The sequence below is a fragment of the Carcharodon carcharias genome, chromosome 8 (genome assembly GCF_017639515.1).
Source record: "Carcharodon carcharias isolate sCarCar2 chromosome 8, sCarCar2.pri, whole genome shotgun sequence".
NCBI lineage: Eukaryota > Metazoa > Chordata > Chondrichthyes > Lamniformes > Lamnidae > Carcharodon > Carcharodon carcharias.
The window spans coordinates 85528649-85549137 of record NC_054474.1 but is presented as its reverse complement, the minus strand read 5'-3'; the positions used below and the strand labels follow the sequence as shown (position 1 = coordinate 85549137).

The 20489-nt window shown below is 43.6% G+C and overlaps 1 protein-coding gene across 1 annotated transcript in view; it reads right to left on the bottom strand.

Moving 5' to 3' along the window:
• The window catches only part of LOC121280945 (slit homolog 3 protein-like), a 738609-nt gene extending 737866 nt beyond the window's left edge, over positions 1-743 (bottom strand). The window contains exon 1 of the mRNA XM_041193415.1: positions 157-743. Coding sequence (XP_041049349.1) covers positions 157-329 — 173 coding nt within the window. The 5' untranslated portion in view covers positions 330-743. The remainder of the gene's footprint in view (positions 1-156) is intronic.
• Between the last annotated feature and the right edge of the window lie 19746 nt (positions 744-20489).

The window sequence follows — 20489 nt, the reverse complement described above, 5'->3', positions numbered from 1 at the left end:
GAAGTTTTTAATGCTCCGTTTTTATAAGCTGATGCTTTCCATTTAAAACAGAGATGGTAATAAAAATCACTTTTTAAACAGATTTGTTGAAGTACAAGTTTCATGTTGGAGTTTAACTGCAATAATTTAAATGAAATGTATTTCGGCTTTACTTACAGTCTCTCGGTATTCCTGGGTATTCCCCTCGGAACAGCCTTTAATCCCAAATGATGGCAATCCACATTTGATCCAGAACAGATACAGCGACTGGGGCATGCATGGATGCAAACTCCACAAAACACCAGTGTGAGCAGGACAAATCCTGGGAAATTGTCTTTAAATCTCGCCATTCAGGAGGATGCAGAAAGAAAAAATAATTGAGAGAGAGAGAGAGCGAGAGAGAGAGAGGGAGAGAAAGCACGAGAGTTCAAAGGCTGGGGGGCAGGAACAGCTCCGACAGAGTTCAGCTTCCTCTTCACTAATCAGCTTAAAAAGTTTTCCACAAGCACAGGCAGTCGGCACAGCTCACAGCCCTCAGCAATGCTGACCGCCGGTGAGATAGATCTTACTCCTCAAACATCTAATTTGCAGCAGACTCTAATACTGAATCACCAGTCCCTTGCTAGCCTATGTTCTGAATCTCCAGCTTATCCTGCAAACTAATGTCACGACAAATTCCAGCCTTCGATTTTCAAGAATTCCCTCCAACTTTCCTTCACTTTGAAACTCCTGACTTTCAGAGAGAGGAGTCTCAGAACAGCTTGCACTTATAGATTCTTCAGAAAAGCAGGAGTGGAGGGGCTGGGGTCGGAGTGGCGGGGGGGAGGTGGGTGGGGGAGGAATTCCAGCCAGCAGACTTTTTTTAACTAAACAGTATTCCTGATCTCTCTCTCCTCGGCCTTTTTAAAAAAACAACTCTTGATTAGAAGAGGGGGAGAGGAAAAAAACAACCAAAAGCTCCAGGCAAAGCCTCTCTTGATGGGTTAAACATCCATCAAATCTCTCAGCACAAACCCACACTCCTGTCACCAAATCCTGGGTGATCAATACCACTAACTCACACAGATTTGTGCACAAACTCTTCATCCACACACTTTAGAGGGTAGCCTGCCTCTGATTGGGTCTTTGTTTTGTTTTCTCTTGCCTACGCTAAAGCCACTTGCAAATTTTTCTCATTCCTTGTGTTGCTGTGGATGTGATTGTTGTAAAATCCTGGAGTTGCTCCTTTCATTTCCCAGCTCTGCACTCCAGTGTGTGTGTGTGTGTGTGTGTGTTTAGTTGCGATAAAAGTTCTCTTATCCTCGCCCTAAATTCCCAGCTGAAGTTTCTACTGGTTCCCTCCTTGCTGATGTCACCGAACATGTTAGAATGAAAGAGTTCTCTCTCTCACACACAGAAACATGCAGACTTATAGGCACTCTCTCTAGCTCACACTCTCTATTACACCCCTCTCTTTTCTTGTGCACACTTGCATGCACTCTCTCACACTTGTCCAACATTCTCTCCTCTCAGGTACACACAATAAGACCATGGGCAGAATTTTGCCCTTGGCGTTGGGCTTGGCGAGGGTGGGCGGGGGTGGTTGAGAAGCTGACCACCGCCAGCAATCGGGACTGGGTTGCAATTTCAAGCCAATTTTAAGACCCGCCGAGTGTGAAATGAGAGTGGTAGTGCTGAGCACTGCCTGTGCAGGCCGGGGGGAGGAGGGAGAACTGGACAAGTACAAACTTTGCGCATGCGCATGAGCACGGGCTTCAGAATCTCCCTGAGGCACGGAACTGCCTCCGGGAGATGAATCTTTGTTAAAAATAAATAAAGAAAATAAAAATTTAATAAAACATGGCCCCTCATGTGACTCAGTCATGTTAATTCTAATTTAAAGCTTTTATTTTATTTTTATTTGCTTTTGGAAAACTCATGCCACCCGTGGATGAGGTTTCCAAAAAAATGCAAAGGCCGCTTGGCCTTTTCGCCTGCCCACCAACCATTAGGTTGGACGGGCAGCGGAAAATTTAAGTTAATTGATTAGTTAATGGACTTAACAGGCCTTTTAATTGTTGGCGGGCATGCTGTCAGCTCACCTGCTGACCAAACTATCGCGTGTCTGCATGCTGATGCTGGCATGCTCAGCCGACATCAACGTGTATCATTTCACGCTTGAGAGGGCTAGGTGCGCACCCGCCCACTGAGTGAAAATTTCTGCCCCATAAGATGTAGGAGCAAAAATAGACCATTCGGCCCATCGAGCCTGCTCCACCGTTCAATGAGATCATGGCTGATCTGATAATCCTCTACTCCACTTTCTTACCTTTTCCCTATAACCCTTGATCCCCTTACTGATTATAAGACCAATCTATTACTCTCTTTCATACACACATGCATATTATCACACACATAGAACTGAATTTTAGGTTCCTTTGCTGGCGAGTTTGTAGGCTGGGCTGGCCCTAAAGTTTTTTTGGATGGCCTTCTTACTGAGCTCTCGCCCGCCCCGATCTCTCTGCAATTTTACAGTGGGACGGGTGAGGCCTCTGGGCTGTCCCGCTGGCCCCGCCCCAGCCACTGCCCTTTCTCCATCGAGGCCCTTAAGTGGCCACTTAAGGGCCATTTCCCACCCAGCCTCAAATTTCAGGCTGGTGGGAGGAGTTCAGTGGCAGCAGGGGAGCCCGCAAAGTGACCCTACTCAGGCATTGGGTGGGAAGCGGGGATGGGGAGGGGGGAAGAGGGGAAGGGGGAGGAAGTGGGGGGAGAGAGGTGTTTCCATCAACAGCCTCCTTTTAACATTGGGCGCCCCCTACCCCCATAAGGTCTGGCCACTGCAGGTGCTTCCTTACCCCCTGGCCTCCTCCATCAGCACCCCTACCCCACTCTGCCCACCCCCCCAGGCTTCACCTCACCTACCCTCCCCGCCCTGAGACTCCCAAAATTGACCTCGTCCTGGACTCTCGGGACTTAGACTCTGGGGACTGATTGCAGTCCCAGTCCTGTCCACTGCAGCTTCTGGTACTGCTGAGTCAAGAGAGCTGCCAGCCAATCAGATTGACCGGTAGCTCTCTGATGTGGGACTTACTCTCGAGTGAGGAATGGAAGAGCCACCTCCAGCCAATTAGCGACCTTTGGGAGTGTTAAATGGCTGTGGAACAAGCAGTATCGGTGGCAATGTCATCACTGCTGACTCCTCAGATGGTGGGGATAGAAGCTCTGCTATCCTAAAAATCCTGGCCACATGCACACTCAGGGCAGAGAAGACTCTGCAAAGACTCGGCGGACCTTTAAAAATGGCGGGTGCTATTTGGATGCAGAAGTCTCACCCTCATTTCCGAGAGATCCAATTTTTGCAGGCAGGGGAAAGGTGGCAGGGTGTGATTCACACAGGACTGAGACCCAGGGCCGGGTTTTGGGTACCGAGATGGGTACCCAAATAGGAAAATTCCCAACTCAACGGACCTGCCTCAGTGAAATGTGCCGTGTATCATGAAATTCTCACTCTTGGGCAGGGGTAGGGGGAGGCTTGGGAGGTTTGCAGGATTAAGTCAGGCCTACCAATCCTGGACACAGTTGCATGGAGGACATGGGAGTGGGCGACTGCTGATGCAGGCTAGTTAGAAGGCCCACCTCAGTGCTCTGAGACTTAATCCCAGTTGTTTTAGAGGGTTTAAGGCCCTCTTGCATTCACCCCTCGCACCCCTCATTCCCCACCCACCTACTTTGATCCTCATACCATCCATGCCAATGCGAAGCCAACTGATCCAGCGTTCATCATGGGTAGACCACAAGACCCATATGGAAATGATAAAAAATCTTCCAAAAATCTAATACAGCTCTCACAATGCAGACATGGTGAAAGAAACTCGCCTTCATGATTTTAATCTCATCAAGTGGTTAATCTCTTATAAATTATTATTGAATTTTTTGAGGAGGTGACCAGGTGTGTAGATGAGGGTAGTGCAGTTGATGTAGTTTATATGGATTTCAGCAAAGCCTTTGACAAGGTCCCACATGGGAGACTTATAAAGAAGCAAAGGCACTTGGGATACAGGGTAAAAACAAAAAACTGAGGATGCTGGAAATCCAAAACAAAAACAGAATTACCTGGAAAAACTCAGCAGGTCTGGCAGCATCGGCAGAGAAGCAGAGAGTTGATGTTTCGAGTCCTCATGACCCTTCAACAGAACTGTTGAAGGGTCATGAGGACTCGAAACATCAACTCTTTTCTTCTCCGCCGATGCTGCCAGACCTGCTGAGTTTTTCCAGGTAATTCTGTTTTTGTGTTACAAATTTAATCTGGCCAATTGCCATCCCATTAGTTTACTAGGAAGTTCTGAGGAACAAAGGCACCTTGGCGAGTGTGTCCATAGGTCTCTGAAGGTGGGCATGTTAGTGGGGTGGTGAAAAAGGCATATAGGACACTTGCCTTTATCAATCAAGGCATAGATTACAAAAATAGGAAGGTCATGTTGGAGTTGTATAGAACCTTAGTGAGGCCACAGCTGGAGTACTGTAGCAGTTCTGGTTACCACATAATAGGAAGGATGTGATTGCACTGGAGGGGATGCAGAGGAGATTCACCAGGATGTTGCCTGGGATGAAACATTTAAGTTATGAAGAGAGGTTGGATAGACTTGAGTTGTTTTCATTGGAGCAGAGAAGACTGGGGGGCGACCTGACTGAGGTGTACAAGATTATGAGGGGTATGGACAGGTTGGATAGGGAGCAGCTGTTCCCCTTAGTTGAAGGGCCAATCACAAGGGGGCATAAGTTCAAGGTGAGTGGCAGGAGGTTTAGGGGGGATGTGAGGAAAAACCTTTTTACCCAGAGGGTGGTGACGGTCTGGAATGCACTGCCTGGGAGGGTGGTGGAGGCGGGTTGCCTCACATCCTTTAAAAAGTACCTAGATGAGCACTTGTCTTGTCAGAACATTCAAGGCTCTGGGCCAAGTGCTGGTAAATGGGATTAGGTAGGTAGGTCAGGTGTTTCTCATGTGTCAGTGCAGATTCTATGGGCTGAAGGGCCTCTTCTGTGCTGTGATTCTGCATAAAAACAAACTTCTGTTCATACCCCTAATCCTTTAATAGCCTTTTAAGCTATCAAACAGTGAACTCAGAGTCCCCTGCTGAGATAATTGTAGCTTTTGAAACTCAGCCAAGCATCCATAATGATAATCCTTCAGGGAATGTCGACAAAAAATGCCATTCAAATTGCTTGAAGAGATGCTACACCCTGTCAGTTAAAGCAGTTCAAAAGAGGTTTTTTTTGGCAATAACTGACAGTTGCAGCCAATTTCCCCTTTTACAATTAAAAGAGAGGGGATTTAAGATACTTCAAATCATGACAGTTAAACATTCCCATATTCTCCTTCATTGTCCATTATTCCGTCTCTCCCATACACACCATTTCAAGTATACACACAGTTCTCTCCTGCAAATATCAGGTTGAGAAACTGGTTAATAAGGTGCATGGGATTCTGGGTTCTAAACATGGAGGCATAGAATATAAAAGCAAGGAAGTTATGGGGAAACTTTATAAAAATTGGTTTGGCCCCAATTGGAGTAATGTGTCCTGTTCTGGGCCCCACACTTAAGGGAGGATATAGATAAGATTTACAACAATATTTCCAACAATATTTCCAGGGATGAGAGACTTCAGTTACCTGGATTGATTGGGGCTGTTCTCCTTGGAGAAGAGAAGGTTGAGAGAAGATTTGTTAGGGGTGTTTGAAATCATGACGGGGTCTGGACAGAGTAGGTAGAGAGGAACTGTTCCCAGAAAGGACAAGAACAAGAGGGCACCAATTTAAAGCGATTGGCAAAACAACAAATGGCAAAATGAGGAAAAACTCTTTTTGGTGCAGTCAGTGCTTAGGATCTGGAAAGCGCTGCCTGAGAACCTGGTGGAGGCAGATTCAAGAGTGACTTTTAAAACAGAAATGGATAATTAGCTGAAGAGTAAAAACTTGCACGGCTGCAGGGAAAACCATTCGATGATACTCATCATTGCTCAGAGTCCCTCTCAGTCAGTACATACAGAGGGCACATTGCTCATATAAGCACTCCTGCTCTCCCACATCTTGGGATTGAATTTCTGTGTTTACAAACATTGCTCCAGGGTTTCTGTGAATCTCTTGTCAAAGTTACGGTGGACGGTGGCAGAAGTCCTGAGGATATTCAACTCCATAATCACCATCATTCCCTGTCAGTCTCTTTCATTTATACAGACATGTGCAATCTTACACACTCTGTCCACCTCTCACACATTTTCTCTAATCCCTGTCTAATTTCCGTTCTCAGTGTCTCTAATTTATCTATTATATACAGAAAGAAACAGGAGCATTTTTCTTACATTAAAATTATAAGTTTCATTTGAGAAGAAAAACTTGCATTTAATTAGTGCCTTTTACAACCTTTGGATGTCCCAAAGTGCTTCACAACTAATGAGATACTTTTTGAAGTGTAGTCACAGTTGTAATGTAGGCAAATGCAGCAGCCAACTTATACTCAGCAAGATCCAATATTAAGTGATAGAGATCAGTTAATATGTTTTTGGCAATGTTGTTCAGGGGATAAACATTGGCCTGGTAATGGGAGAATTCCTCCTCGGGTAGTAACATGCAGTTGTTTACATCACCTTAACAGGAAAGCGAGAACCTCAGTTTAAGTTTTCGTCTGAGAGATGCCATTTCTAGCAGTACAACACTCCCTTGGTGCTGCAGTGGAATATAGACAGAATTGCCCCAGTGGAATGCTGTAAACAGATGCAGTAAAGGGGGACATTTCTGGTGATTAAAAAAAATTCCTGTTCTCTCTCATGGCTTCTCGTGCCAATCACAACTCATGACTGGTTGAACAGACGACCTGAGCTACTTTCCCATTCCTCTGCCTAATTCATTCTGTTAAGGCATAGGCCTCGATTTGTTCCTTGGTGCTGGAGGGGGGCATTTGGCCCTCACCTCAGTGGGAAGATATGAATTGAGAATTAGAGATATTCAGAGTTGGGCAGGAACCCACCTCCACTAACTCCATGAATTGGATTTAACGGCATTTATTTACAGCATGTAGAGGGCTCAAAGTGTAGAGGGCTGTCCTGCCTTTCATCCGCCCTCATTCTGAGGGTTGGCCGCACTATGAACAATCTTTCTCCACTGATTTTCATTGGTGCAAGGTAACCAATTTAATAATAAGAATCTTCATTAAATGTTGAAGTAGGGCTTTATCCTGTATTTCCAACCCTAGTTGTCTGAATTTATAGGAAAATCACCTTAACTGATCAGCTTATTTTTATCAAATAGGTGACTCATGCCACAGTTTTGCAAAAAGCACCACTTGTGCAGTACGTAATCCCATCACAGGTGAAATGCCGTTCAAATAATGCTGTTGTTCTCCCTTTCCAATAATGATGAGATCATGGTTTTTATTATTATATCTGCGAGAAAGAATTTGACAATGCAATACTGAAATTAAGGAAGGGGTTCTGGAGTTGCCATTAGGGACATCATGTACAAGGTTTCACCAGGTCCCTGTCCCCTGCTAAACTGTAAACCCATTCTTTGAGACTCATTCTTTTTTTATTCATTGTTGTGGCTGTTGCTGACAAGGCCAGTATTTATTGTCCATTCTGAGTTTTTCCCTAGGAGTTGGCAGTGATGAACCTCCATCTTCAACTACTGTAAGTGGTTTTGGTAGAACTGAGTGGCTTGCTAGGCCACAGGGTAGTTATGAAACAATCGCGTTGTTGTGGGGCTGGATCACATGTAGGCCACACAGGGTGAAAAGGGCAGGATTCCTTCCCAAAAAGACAAAAATCCCATTTCCATTGACACTAGCTTTTTATTTTCAGACATTTCCTTAAAACAGGTTTGAAATTCTCAAGAGTACCGCAACGGGATTTTGAAATCATTTTCTGTAATATTACTCCAAGTCTTTTGATTATTAGAATCACTACACTACCATTCCTGAGTTTGCTAAGGATACCAAACATAAGAAATCTTATGAAATGTTTATGATCATGTTAAAGTATAGAAACTGGGGGAATCTTCCAAGTTAGGTGGGCTGGCTTTACTTCTATTGTAGCTTACATTTTTTATAACTAACAGGACATTGGTTTACACAATTATAATACATGTAATAGAAAAAGAATCCAAGATAACTTTCCCCTATTTGAGCAATGCACAGGTTTTCCACTGAACCTTTTCTTCTAACATGTTTCCAAACCACATGACAGACCATGTAGACCAAAGTATGAGGAACTATTGATAGGAGTTCCCACATGGTGAGAACAATACAGGAAATCCTCATTAATGGAAAAGCTCACCCACTTTAAGACTAAAAGGATACTTGACTGGTGTGGAGCTAAATTTTACTGACTAGAAGGCCCCAGGCAGGGTGCAACATGTTGGTTCAAGTGTCCCTGGGATTGAGGGAAAGGGAAAATCAGCCCTGATTCTCGCTCTTGATATCAATGCAGAGATCCCTGCTAGAAATTAATAGGTAACAATGCATCAAGGTATCAGAGGAGGGAAGGGGAGGATGTCGATATTATTCTCAGAAAAATGGGAACGGTAGATAGAAAATCTGTTGTGGGGGAAATAAAAAGAGATTTGCGGATTTACCATTGAATTTAAAAATCTGTCTGTTGTTAGTTTATTGATTTAATAACACTCTAGATTGTGCTAATCTGTTTCTTAGTTCAATTCTGTGCAGTGTGAAGCTTTCCTATTATTTTAAGTATTAAACGGTGAACTGTGGATTCTCACCATGACTTCTGCATAAATCCTATTTAATTTTGCATGGATTATAGAAAGAAATACCTCTGTGACTAACAGACAAGATATGGGACAGGATTTCAATAAAAGAAAAGACTGCAAGGTGGAAGAGAGAGAAATCAGGGAATGCTTTGTTTCCTTCTGTTTGGAATCTTTCTGCTTCTAATGTTATTTTAAGCTCCTCCACAGCTGCATTGCCCCCTGCTGGAACTATCGCTTCATTCAAGCTGCAGCATCTTACAGCTTTATTTCATTCAAATTGAGACTTTTTTCTGCAGGATTAATTTCTTACATTGTTGAGTTTTGTGCCTGGCTGAGGGTATTGCGTCTGCGCTGTCTGAGGCTGCGACATATAAATCTAGGTGAGTTATCTAAGAGTTGACGTTTCGAGTCCTCATGACCCTTCGACAGAACAATTCTGTCGAAGGGTCATGAGGACTCGAAACGTCAACTCTTTTCTTCTCCGCCGATGCTGCCAGACCTGCTGAGTTTTTCCAGGTAATTTTGTTTTTGTTTTGGATTTCCAGCATCCGCAGTTTTTTGTTTTTATCTCTGCGTTATCTAATTTCACCTTGATAAGTGATAGGTCCACTACCATTAATCTCAGTGCTTTCTGGGCTAAATAGCAGAAAAACAGGCCAACCTTCCCCTGATACTGGTTTTATTTGTTCATGGGATGTGGGCATTACTTGCAGAACCAGTACTTATTGTCGATTCCTTGCCCTTGAGGAAGTGATGGTGAGTCACCTTCTTGAACCATAACAGGTATACCCACAGTGGTGTTAGGAAGAGAGTTCCAAAATTTTGGCAGCAGTAAAAAAGAATGACAATAAAGTTCCAAGTCAGAATGGTGTGCGACTTGGAGGGGAACTTACAGGTGATGGTGTTCCCACGTGCCTGCTGTCCTTGTCCTTCTGGGTGATAGAATTTGCGGGTTTGGAAGGTGCTGTCGAAGGAACATGGCTGAGTTGCTGCAGTGCATCACATAAATAGTACACGCTGTTGACATTATGTGATGGTGGTGGAGGAAGCGAATGTTTAGAGTGGTGCCAACTAAGTGGGCTGCTTTGTCTTTAATTGTGCCAAGCTTCTTGAATGTCTTTGGAGCTGCACTCATTCAGGCAAGCGGGGAGTATATGACCACATGGGAGTCAGAGGAGAATAGGATTAAGCTTGGCTATGATTCTCCTTTCTGTCTTTCATTCATTCACTAACTCATTGTATATGTTCAGAAAAAGAATTGCCACTTGGACGAGATCCTAAAAAAAATGTTGACATTTATGGAAGTATATCCCAGCATGAAACAATGCCCTCAAGAGGAGAGGGAAGGTGAAAAATAACGGGAAAGGAAACATGAATTATTGGGATTCTTTTATCTAAATGTAGATACAAATTTAGAAAACACAATGAATCTGGTGCAATTGTTCAGGTGATTGGTTCCTTTATTATATCTGCCATTTGTCTTTCTTGTCATCTTTACTTCTCCCCTTGAGGGACAGGTTTTCCAGATCCCGAAAGGTAGGCGGACAAACTTTGTTGCTTTGCAAACTGTTCCACTAGGCTGCTCTACCCCATTCAATAATCCAAAATAATCATTAAGAATTATTTGGAGTAATCATTAAGAACAGCCAGGAATGTTGGCTAAAGCTAGGTCATTGTCTTTGCTCAATATGGAAGGGAAGCTATCATCTGTTACAAAGACGTTATTTATAAGAAACAACTTTATGAATTTACTGGCTGGAAACCACTGATTAAGTTTTAAAAAGGACTAAAGCTGCTGAGGGTCAGGTGACTTTTATAATTTCTGAAGACTCAGAATTGCCTCAAGTCTCCAAAGTTAATAAAATGACCCAGGATGGGGTGGCCTTCCTTGAATGGACATGCTGAGACATCTGTGGAATTCACACTTTCTATTATCTATGACTTACCAAAACTTAAAATCCATGGACTTCCAAACTCACTGTCTCTGAACTCAAAACTTAACAAAGAGAGAGCTATAGAGAAACGAGTTCATCAGGAGTAGGTGTGAATAGCCACCATCCTTTCCCCATTGTGTAGCAATGGCTTTTAACTTCGAATAATTTATGTGGACAATGGAGGTGTTGATCAGGTGGTTACCTGACTGAAACTCACTTCAGATAACCAATCTTACTTACCCGAAGAACCATGGAGAAACAAGCCAGTTTGGAAACAAAAAAACACTGGGATCCTTGTTTGGGTTTCTGTCTCTCTTTCCAGCAATTTTTACAAGATCAAACCATGTCTGCAGTTTTTGACTATCCATGTGCCACAGGCAGAGATATTTTTAAAGAACTCATGTCAGCGGCTGCTGCATCTAGAAAAACAGATAAAATGTCTGTCTATATCTTTAAACTGCCTCATGCTGAAACCAGAAGCTCCACTGAGCTCAACCTAGATCCACTCAAGCCATCAATTTATAAGGACTATATCATTTTAATCCCTACTGGACTTTAAAATTATCCATTAATCTATCCTTCCACTTTGTAATCTATTTTTATATGCTTGAATGCGCGTGTGTGTGTGTGTGTGTGTGTGTGTGTGAGAGAGAGAGAGAGAGAGAGAGAGAAAGACATTTGGAGTATTTTTATTATTTTTCTTAGATCGTGTTAAGTACAATAAAACTATCCATTTTGTTACAACTGGGTGAGGGATGAGCTGGCTCCTTTTATTCAGCCCCCTCAATTGGTCACAACAAAGGTTTCTTAAAATTATTTTCCCCATAAATGCCTTTTCCAAACTAAATGTATTTACCTGTTAACAAGGAGCCAGTCAAACCAAGTTTTCTTGAGTCATAGTAAGAGTAAGTTTATTACTTGCTAAACCAGAGAAAAAATAAAATACATAATGCAACACACACAGAGACCTCAGAAGTAAGAAAAGTTAGAGTCCAAATAAAAGCTAAAAGAATATACAATTAAGTCATTTGCTTGTCCTTGAGGTGTAGATTGTTGAACATTGCAGCCATTTGAAGTTAACTGGTTTCCTTTAAAATCCTGGAGTTAAATGGAATTTCAGGTAACTGCACTTTGCTGGAGTCAATCTTAGCTTCAGAGAGAGAAAGAAAAAAAGACAAATAGAGAGAGAGAGAGAGTGAGATTCCTTACTGCTTCATGCAGCAGTGTTTCCAAATTACTTTGATTTTTCTCTCTTCTTCTGGCTTGGCAAAACCAGTTCTTAAAACTCCTGCCTGTACATTCCCGGAAAGGAATTCAATTAACATGGTTTTCAATTACTGTTGTAGAAAGTAATCACATTTTTGATCTTTCATCTCAGAAATTTTTGACACATTTCAAGATAGTAGAAACCAACAGTAAATGGGGTTATTTAATCCTCCACAGGGGGTTTTGGTGTGTCTGGTTGATTAGCAGTTCCCATTGCCTTGACAGTGATTCAAGTCCAGCAATTTGAATTTTTTATGCCTTACTTTCAAGGGTCCCTTTTTGAAGTGGACCTTGACATCCCCAGGCATGGAATTCCACGAGCAACATGTCAGCAGTACAATCCATATAGTAACTTCTCTGAGAAGGTCAACTTACAATTCCAGACATCAGGTGATTCATGGTAGCTATTTTTGGTCAGTGTCTTTTTGTATATTTTTTTAATGGTTCTCTTTAAACAGATCAACACATTTTTGGTTAGCTGATAAAGTTATGGATAGATCTCACACATCACAGTTTTGACATCTAATCTTCACAAACTCAAGAAAACCTGTCTGTTTGTGTCTTTTACAGCCATAGCATGTAAATAGTTTGGTAAGCATATACTTTTTTTTATAAAAGCCTGTTGCAGTCCACCTTTCCTCACCTGATCATAACATCTGCAGCTGACCCATAACAGTTCAAATTTTAATATCCCTAATTGGAGGAGGAGTTGAAAAATGTTTGAAAAAGAAAGGGTATGGGGAAAGAACTGTAAAATTCAACAAGTCTCTGACAGAAAAAAGTAGTTGACTGAATGTGGGACTATGATTAATGAGTAGGCTGCAAACTCCTGTGCAATAGAGGTCAATGATTAAGTGGAATCTTGTATAACAGGCAGAGATTATTGAGTAGGTTAGTTAGTTGGTTAGTGTCTCCTGTGTTTAGTGATACATGGGGCAACCTATTTCTTCCACTGTTGTCTGTCCAAGATGTTTGATTCCAATCAGAGTATCAGCTTGATTTTCATCAAACAAATCATGGACACCTATAATTAATATTTATATTTGCAGGTCAGTGTCTGACTTGTCTCATTGCATTTGTTTCTTTAAAGAAAGCCATTTTAAGTTAGCCTGTCTCGCAATCTTACCAGAAGGATCAGTGGACTTACCTTTAGTCTGGCTCCTGCCTTTCGTTGTGTCTGGGTGGCTCCACCAGGAGTTACAGTCTCACCTCTATACTGACATGAGGAGCAAGAAGACCTTCCCACGATGTCAAGATGCAGTACCTATGTGATGCAATGAGTAACTGGGAGCATCTATATAACAACCAGAGATCAACTAGTAGAAAATGCATCCAGCTCTAAGGTTTTAGTTATTATGTGTTATGGGTATGGCAGTATCACATAGTTCTGTTGAAAATAAACCAATAGAAAGGATAACATTTCAAGAGCATCCACTTCATGAGGTTCAAAGAATGAACATAAGAACATAAGAAATAGGAAAAGGAGTAGACTATTCAGCCCCTCATTAAGAGGCTTCGCCATTCAATAAGATTATGGCTGATCTGCTTGTGTTTCGAATTCCACATTCCCATCCTAAGCGACAACCTTTGATTCCCTTGCCTAACATTGAGGGTTTTCTTTGACAGCTTGGTCATCTTCAGGCAGCATTCCTCTTGGTTACTGTTGAAGCTCTTTGTATTATAGGTGAGTATGAACATTTCTGAAAGGTTTCTCAAAAAATATTTTCACAGAATCACAGAATCACACAGTGCAGAAGAAGCCCTTCGGCCCATCGAGTCTGCACTGACACATGAGAAACATGTGTTCCTATTTGAGCTGAACTAATTTTCTGCAAAGTTGTTTCTCAGAACTGTTCGGCAAGACAATAACATGCTTGTCTTTTTTACTTTCTGGTGTACATAGTGGAATTCTGGCAGAAATATTAGTGAAATTGCTTTGATTTGTACCAGACTGTTAAGAATAGCCTTGAGTTCAGCCTGTTCAGAATAAAAGACAAGAAGATTTGGAATCATTTACTATCTAGAACAGGGATGAACCCTTGGATTTTATACCGCGCTGGATTCAGACTTCCTTTAAACATTAGAGGTCCAGCTTCGAATCAGAAGCCAGAAAAACTGTAATTCTGGTCAGTAATGGGAAGCCGAAGAGGAGTGATTCCTTACGCTGCAATGGATGGAGGCAATCAGCAAAATTAATACGTCAGAGAACAAATGGCCCCACAATAGTCATTGTGTAGTGTCACTGTAAGTATGCTTGGGAACACTTGACTTGACTTGTTCAGTATTGTAACAAAATCAGAAATCTTTTCTAATGGGTTGGAGAAGATTTTCATGAATTAACTTATGACGCTGAGGGAGATCTGAATTTTAAACCTCTCTTAATATTTCAGGTATTACTGTTTGCAAATCATAATTTGCTTAATTATTGAAAGCATGAATCCTTTTATTGGAAAATACAAAGTGAAAATACTTCTGCGCTATTTTACTGGTTGAGGCCATGAAAAATAGTCAGTATATATAAAAACAATAGATTGTCCTTCAAGTTGACTAGAACTATTTGAAAAATGGATGAGGGATATCCAATAATTTACTTGGATTTTAGAAGAAGTAGAAGTTTCATAGAATTGATGGCAAATTAACTTGCTGGTGGAAAACAGAAGGTGATGAAATATGGACCAGATTGTGTTTGGGGAGTTGTAAGTTGTGCAACCTCAGAGGTCTCTGTAGCAAGCCCTCTGCTGCCTATGCTATTCACAAACAATTGATAAAATTCAAAGAAATCTGGACAGATTAAGTGCATGGGTTAAGGAGTGGCAGATGGAACTTAATGTAGATATAAATGTAATGTAATACACATTGGTACAGGAAACATGAAACATGTGTACATCAGAAGGGCCTTATTTTAGTTATGCCGATGGGACTATGGAATCAGGCGAAGCCCAATCCCACTGCGATTCATCAGATGCCATCCCTAGGGGGCAAAAGCAGTAGAATCCCAGGGAGTGGCGGCCTAGTTGTGAGGCTCCTACTTTGTGATAGTCCAGTTTAAATGCAGGACCAGATAAGAGTTTAATCCCACTGGGACACTATCAAATTGCTTCCTTTAAATGACTTAACACCACTAAAAGTACAGGGAGAGATGGCATTTATTGAATTCGGGTAGCTCAAGTGGAGAGACAACCAGCTCCAGCTCAAAAGGGCACAATCAATTTTCCACCCCAACCCCCTTAACCTTTGTCACTATTAAATTAACTGGTAGGATGGCTTCTATTGGAAGATGGGAAAGAAATAGAATTTAGGCATGGTTATTTAGCACTCATGAAAAATATTCAGTCAGTTGCATAAAATTCCTCCCTTTGATAATTATGACCCCAAGACATAGTGAAGGTTAAGGTAGAGGAAATTCTTCTGTGAAAAATGTACAGAAAATAGTGTGGGACACAAGTTAGGATCACCATGCATTCGACTTCCCAACATGTCCTAGCACACAAAGCTCTGTGTTGGCAGATGCTAAATCAGAAGGTTTCATTTGGGGTGCCGCAACATTCAATGAAACCAATCAAACCAAAAAACTGTAATGCATAGCACCATTAGCAAGGTTTTTCAGATTTCAACTCATTAAAGGCACCATTGACAGCTTAAAAAGTGGTTAAGGAATATTCCTGCAGGGTCAGTGTAATTGGCTGTTCATTGTGCATCTTTTATAGTACTTTCAAACCCCCACAAACCCTTCAGTATAATACAGTGCATTACAGCATGTCGTTTACAGATATCAAAAGTAACCCACTGCTTATCCAAATTGGCAGATCTTCCAAGGTCCTGCTCACAGTAAGACATACATTCTTAGTGATAGGTAAGTTGTATCATGAAGCAATTACGATATTATTGGGCTGGTGAGGTGGAATTATATTTCATCTTGACTGTCCCTTTAAGGTCATGAAACCTAACTGTTATGAACATCTTTGGCACACTTCAGATTCACTGGTTTTGATAAGGAACTTTTGTCTTGCAAATTATAATGCATAAAGCTTGCAAATTTCTGGCCCCAGGTCAGAACAAACAAGTACAAAATGATTGGCTTTTAAAAAAAGATTATTTTTAGTACTTGTGATGTATTGAAGTATGAAACTTAAGGTGTAATGGACAGTCCAAAAACTTTTACCTATACAGACTTAGGAGAGGTAAATCTAGCAAACTATGAGACCCTTACCTCCAGCATTAATGATTATGGTGAATTCTGCTGAAAGTGAACTCCTCTGTCAACACGAACAAATGCAATTACTGGGTGGAATTCTCCCATGCCCCCGCTGGCAGAAGAATGGTAGGCAGGGGGGAGAGAATTCGGTGGAAGGTCCAAAAATCAGTTTCACGCCCGTGTTAATTTTTACTGGGATCTTCTGATGCTGTCCACCATGGCAGATTGGGTATCCCGCTGGAGGCTGGTGTGAAGCTGATTTGCATCCTGCTAATGGGATGCAAATGGAAACCTGACTGGAATCGCCCCTCCACGCCCGATTCTCTGTTATGCCAACAGGAAAGCACACCTGTCCAGAACATGTCTGGACAAACGTGATGTGCAGAAGTTGGGACTTACCTTTTATGGCCTTGCTCAGATCATGGACATCCGAAGAGAAGATGATGCTGGAGGCCTACAGCTACCAGACCCTGGAAGAACAAGTGCATCGCATAGTGGGTAGACCCTCATGCACATGGCTCCGTTGTGAAGCAGCTCTTGGAAGGTGGGAGATCTCCATGCAGCAGCTTTGACTTAATTAAGTCTTTGGATCTTCATGGACTTCGCTGACCCTTCGGACTTGCTTTGGAATGCCATGAGCTTTGTCATGGGCTCGCACCATCTTCCATGGTCTCGGTTGGTGCCTCAGCCCTGCTTTGGAACTTTATGGACTGCACCATGGGCTGGTAAAGTTGTGGCAAAGTGGGGGTGTGGGTAGGGAAGAGGTAGGTTTAGGTGTGAGTAAGAAAGGAAGATCTTGGGTGTGGGGTGAAGATGTCAGGGAGTGAAAATGGGAGGGGGTAGGAGTTAGAAGTGGGGGAGGTGTATATGGGGGATGAGGGAGTACAGGAGGATGAGGAGTAAGGAGGAGAAGAGGGGATTTGGAGTGGGAAAGGTGCAATGGGGGAGAATGGTGCAACGGGGGAGAATGGTGCAAGTGGGGAGGTAGATGTAAGAGGGAAGGAAATTGTACGGTGGGAGGAAGGAGTTCAGGGGAAAGAAGGATTGAAGGTGAAGGAAGGAGTAAAGGTGGAGGAAGGAGTGAAGGTGGAGGAAGGAGTGAGGGTGGGGGAAGGAGTGAGGGGGGAGAAAAGTTTAAGGGTGGAGGAAAGTCTAAGGAGGGGAGGAGAGTGTAAGAAGGGGAGGAAAATGTAAGGTGGGGGAAGGAGTGAGGGGGGAGAAAAGTTTAAGGGTGGAGGAAAGTGTAAGGAGGGGAGGAAAGCGTAAGAGGGGGAGGAAAATGTAAGGTGGGGGAGGAAAGTGTAAGGGGGGTGGAATGTCCAGGTGAACATGCAAGGGAGAGGTTTGTGGATCAATGACTGCCTTCTGGGGAGTGAACTGAGTGTGGACATGGCAGGAGGGGATGGTTAAAATGAAAGGGAGCAGAGGGAGCCGGAAGGGTGGGAAGGTGAGGATGCACCTGTAGTGGTAAAAGGGACAGCAAGGCTGGTTGGTGGGGTCATGGAGGCAAACTCAGACCCTGAGGATGGGAAGGAGGTTGACACGGAATTCAATGTAGATTAGGGGGAGTGGTTGGGTTTGCTGGAAGGTAGAGAATGTGCACATTCACCTGGACATCCTGGAATGAGAAGTATTCAGGCTGGAAGGTGAGGGTGGGGAGGCTGAAGATTATGCTGGGGTCTATTGTGATGGGGGAAAGGACAAGGATGACTGGTGGGGTAAATGGTGGGGGAGCTCATCAGAAACATGACTACTGCCATCTTTGCGATATTGAAAGTGAGTGGAGCCTCGTATTGGACGGGCACAGATGCTGCATGGGAGTGTGATCAGTGGGTGGCCGGAGTTGCAGATCAGCTCCGATTGATAACTGAAAGAGAACCCCAGCAGGCAGCATTGGAAATACTTGGGACGCTGAGATCAGTGTGATGGATGAACGTTCTGCATGCGTTGTAGAGTGCTTGCACGAGGCTCTGAAAGGACCTGCCACACACACACTTCTTCATGCAGAATCACTCTGGTCCAGCTGCGTGCAGTTGAACTCCTAGTGGGAGAGTGGCAAGGTTGGGGGGTAGGGGGGAAGAAGTCTCATGAAGCCTATATAATGATGCTAAAAGACAACAGTAGACATTATTTGAGAGTGAATATTTTTGCAGCTAATACAGTGACAGTGTTTGCAGTATTCACCCGTTGAACCACTTGAGATCAAATTTTCTTGATTTTACATTGCCAACAACATCTTCTAGATAAAAACAACCCTGACATTCGCAGCAAGGATGGAGGCAGCCTGTGGAGTTGTTTGCCCTGTTGCCTGTGATGACTTTGGCAGCCATCCTCTGAAGACCCTGGAGGGCCCTGGCTTACTTTGTCCCCCTGTGAGCCAGCTGCTTCCTCTGAAGTGACAGAGGACAAGATTGAAGGGGTTACAGGCAAAGGGGGTTCAGAGGGAGCAGACAACCTCCAAGAGTCCTGAGTGGACATCCCAGAGCTGTCCAGCTGCCGCTCCTCCTCCCTTTGGGTGTCCGAGGGCACCGGCCTGAGGGGAAGGAGTACCTGGAGAGAAGTTGAGATGCCCCATTCCCCATTCTCGTTGCTATTGCATGAGCTCACATAAGACAATGGTGATGGAGTGCAGAACTGCTGGACGAGGGTCTCCAATGGCATCTGCCATCCTTACAATGGAGAGCTCCATGTGCGCAGGTGTGACCACTACTTCATCTCAGAGCAGGCGGACAAACTCCTCTGACTTGCATGCCATTTTGTTGAGGGCTTTCAACAGCTTTGCATGATGTTTGCCCATCTCTTGCTGACTCTCCACCATGGGTTGGAAGGCCAAATCCAGAGGCTCATCATCTGACTTGGACCTCACAGATGCCTCTTCCTCAGCAGTCCTTCGAGTGCCGGGGTGCTCTGCTGAAGCTGCCTCCTCCTGCTGTGGACATGTGTCCATGCGGTGACCATCAGATTGTGAGACCCTTCTTAAGCTATCATTAATACTGACTGAGGTTGTGTTCTGAGCTGTGACTGCTGTGACTCCCCAACAGGTGTGGAGTTCTCTTCTTCTGCTCCCTCCTGGCTCATTTCTGGCTGGGGCTGGGGCTGACACCTGACAGGGAGTTCTTCTCCTCCTCCTCGGCTCTTGGTCTCTTCCTGGAGGCATGTCTAAATGAGATAGAAGAGTATAAGTGACAGCATCAGCCACCTCCAACATGGAGGCACATTTGACCCTCAGGTTTGCATTCAATGGATGAATCCTTACTAGGTGGATGCCCAAGGCCAAGCTCTCCAACGGCAATGGCTCTGTCCTGCTTCACTCCCACAAGCTTATGGTTTATGTGATCATCTGATGAGACTTACCTTAACGGAGCGAATAAGCGCGTTCACCCTCTTCTGTCACTGTGTTGCTGATCTCTTGTGCACCCCCTGGGCACGGATGACTTTGGCCACCTGTGCTCATGCAGCGTTGGTATCCCTGCTTGGCCTCCTCCTCCCATCAAAACGGTGCAGCACATTCCTGCTCACATCAACATGGTCTAGGAGGACGCGCAGGGAGACATCACTAAATTTCGGAGCTGGGCCGGTGGATGACCTTGCCGACATCTCTCTGTTTTTGGTCTGACATTGTGGATGTCTGGGTGCCTTTTAAATATGGTGCCCGGATATGATGGCAGGATGTGCGCTATCAAGCCCACGTTGCAACAGAAGGCGGCGCGAAACCCCCGGAAGCATAATTAATTACATCAGGACTGGTTTCCCGTGAGCCCCTTCAATGGGAGGAACTCCCCACTCCTGCCACGGAACTTAGCCCCGGATGGGAGAATTCTGCCCATTACTTCAGACTTTCAGAGTGTTGTGCACTGGGCATAAACCTCCATGGTGAAGTAGCAAATAGGGAGAGAGAAAGGGAGAGAGATTTATTCTCTAGAACCTTCTGTTCTAAACTGGTTATTCATCCAGCTATTTTAAGGAGTTATCACCACAATACTGATGGAACTGATTCACATATCTATTACTATTGGCATTTACTTTGACTAAAATTATGTTATTTGAAGGTTGTTTAATTTATTTTTATGGCCACATTTGACTCTGTGCATCTTAGCCACCCCACTTTCAAAGGATGTTAATACATTGCACACAGTTCAGAGAAAGAGATCAGGAATGAAGTCTAATCAAGAGACCCTTGCAGCATTGAACTTGCTATCATGATTATAAACAACTTCCAGGATATACAATTCAGCTCCCTAAATGCTGATGTCGACGGAGGCAAGTTATTTAACTTAAACTGTAATCACAGAGCTGGAAAACATCAATACAAAATTGGCAAGCCTCAAGCTTGGCTACAAAGAAGGCTGAGGGGTGACCTAATAGAGTTCTTTAA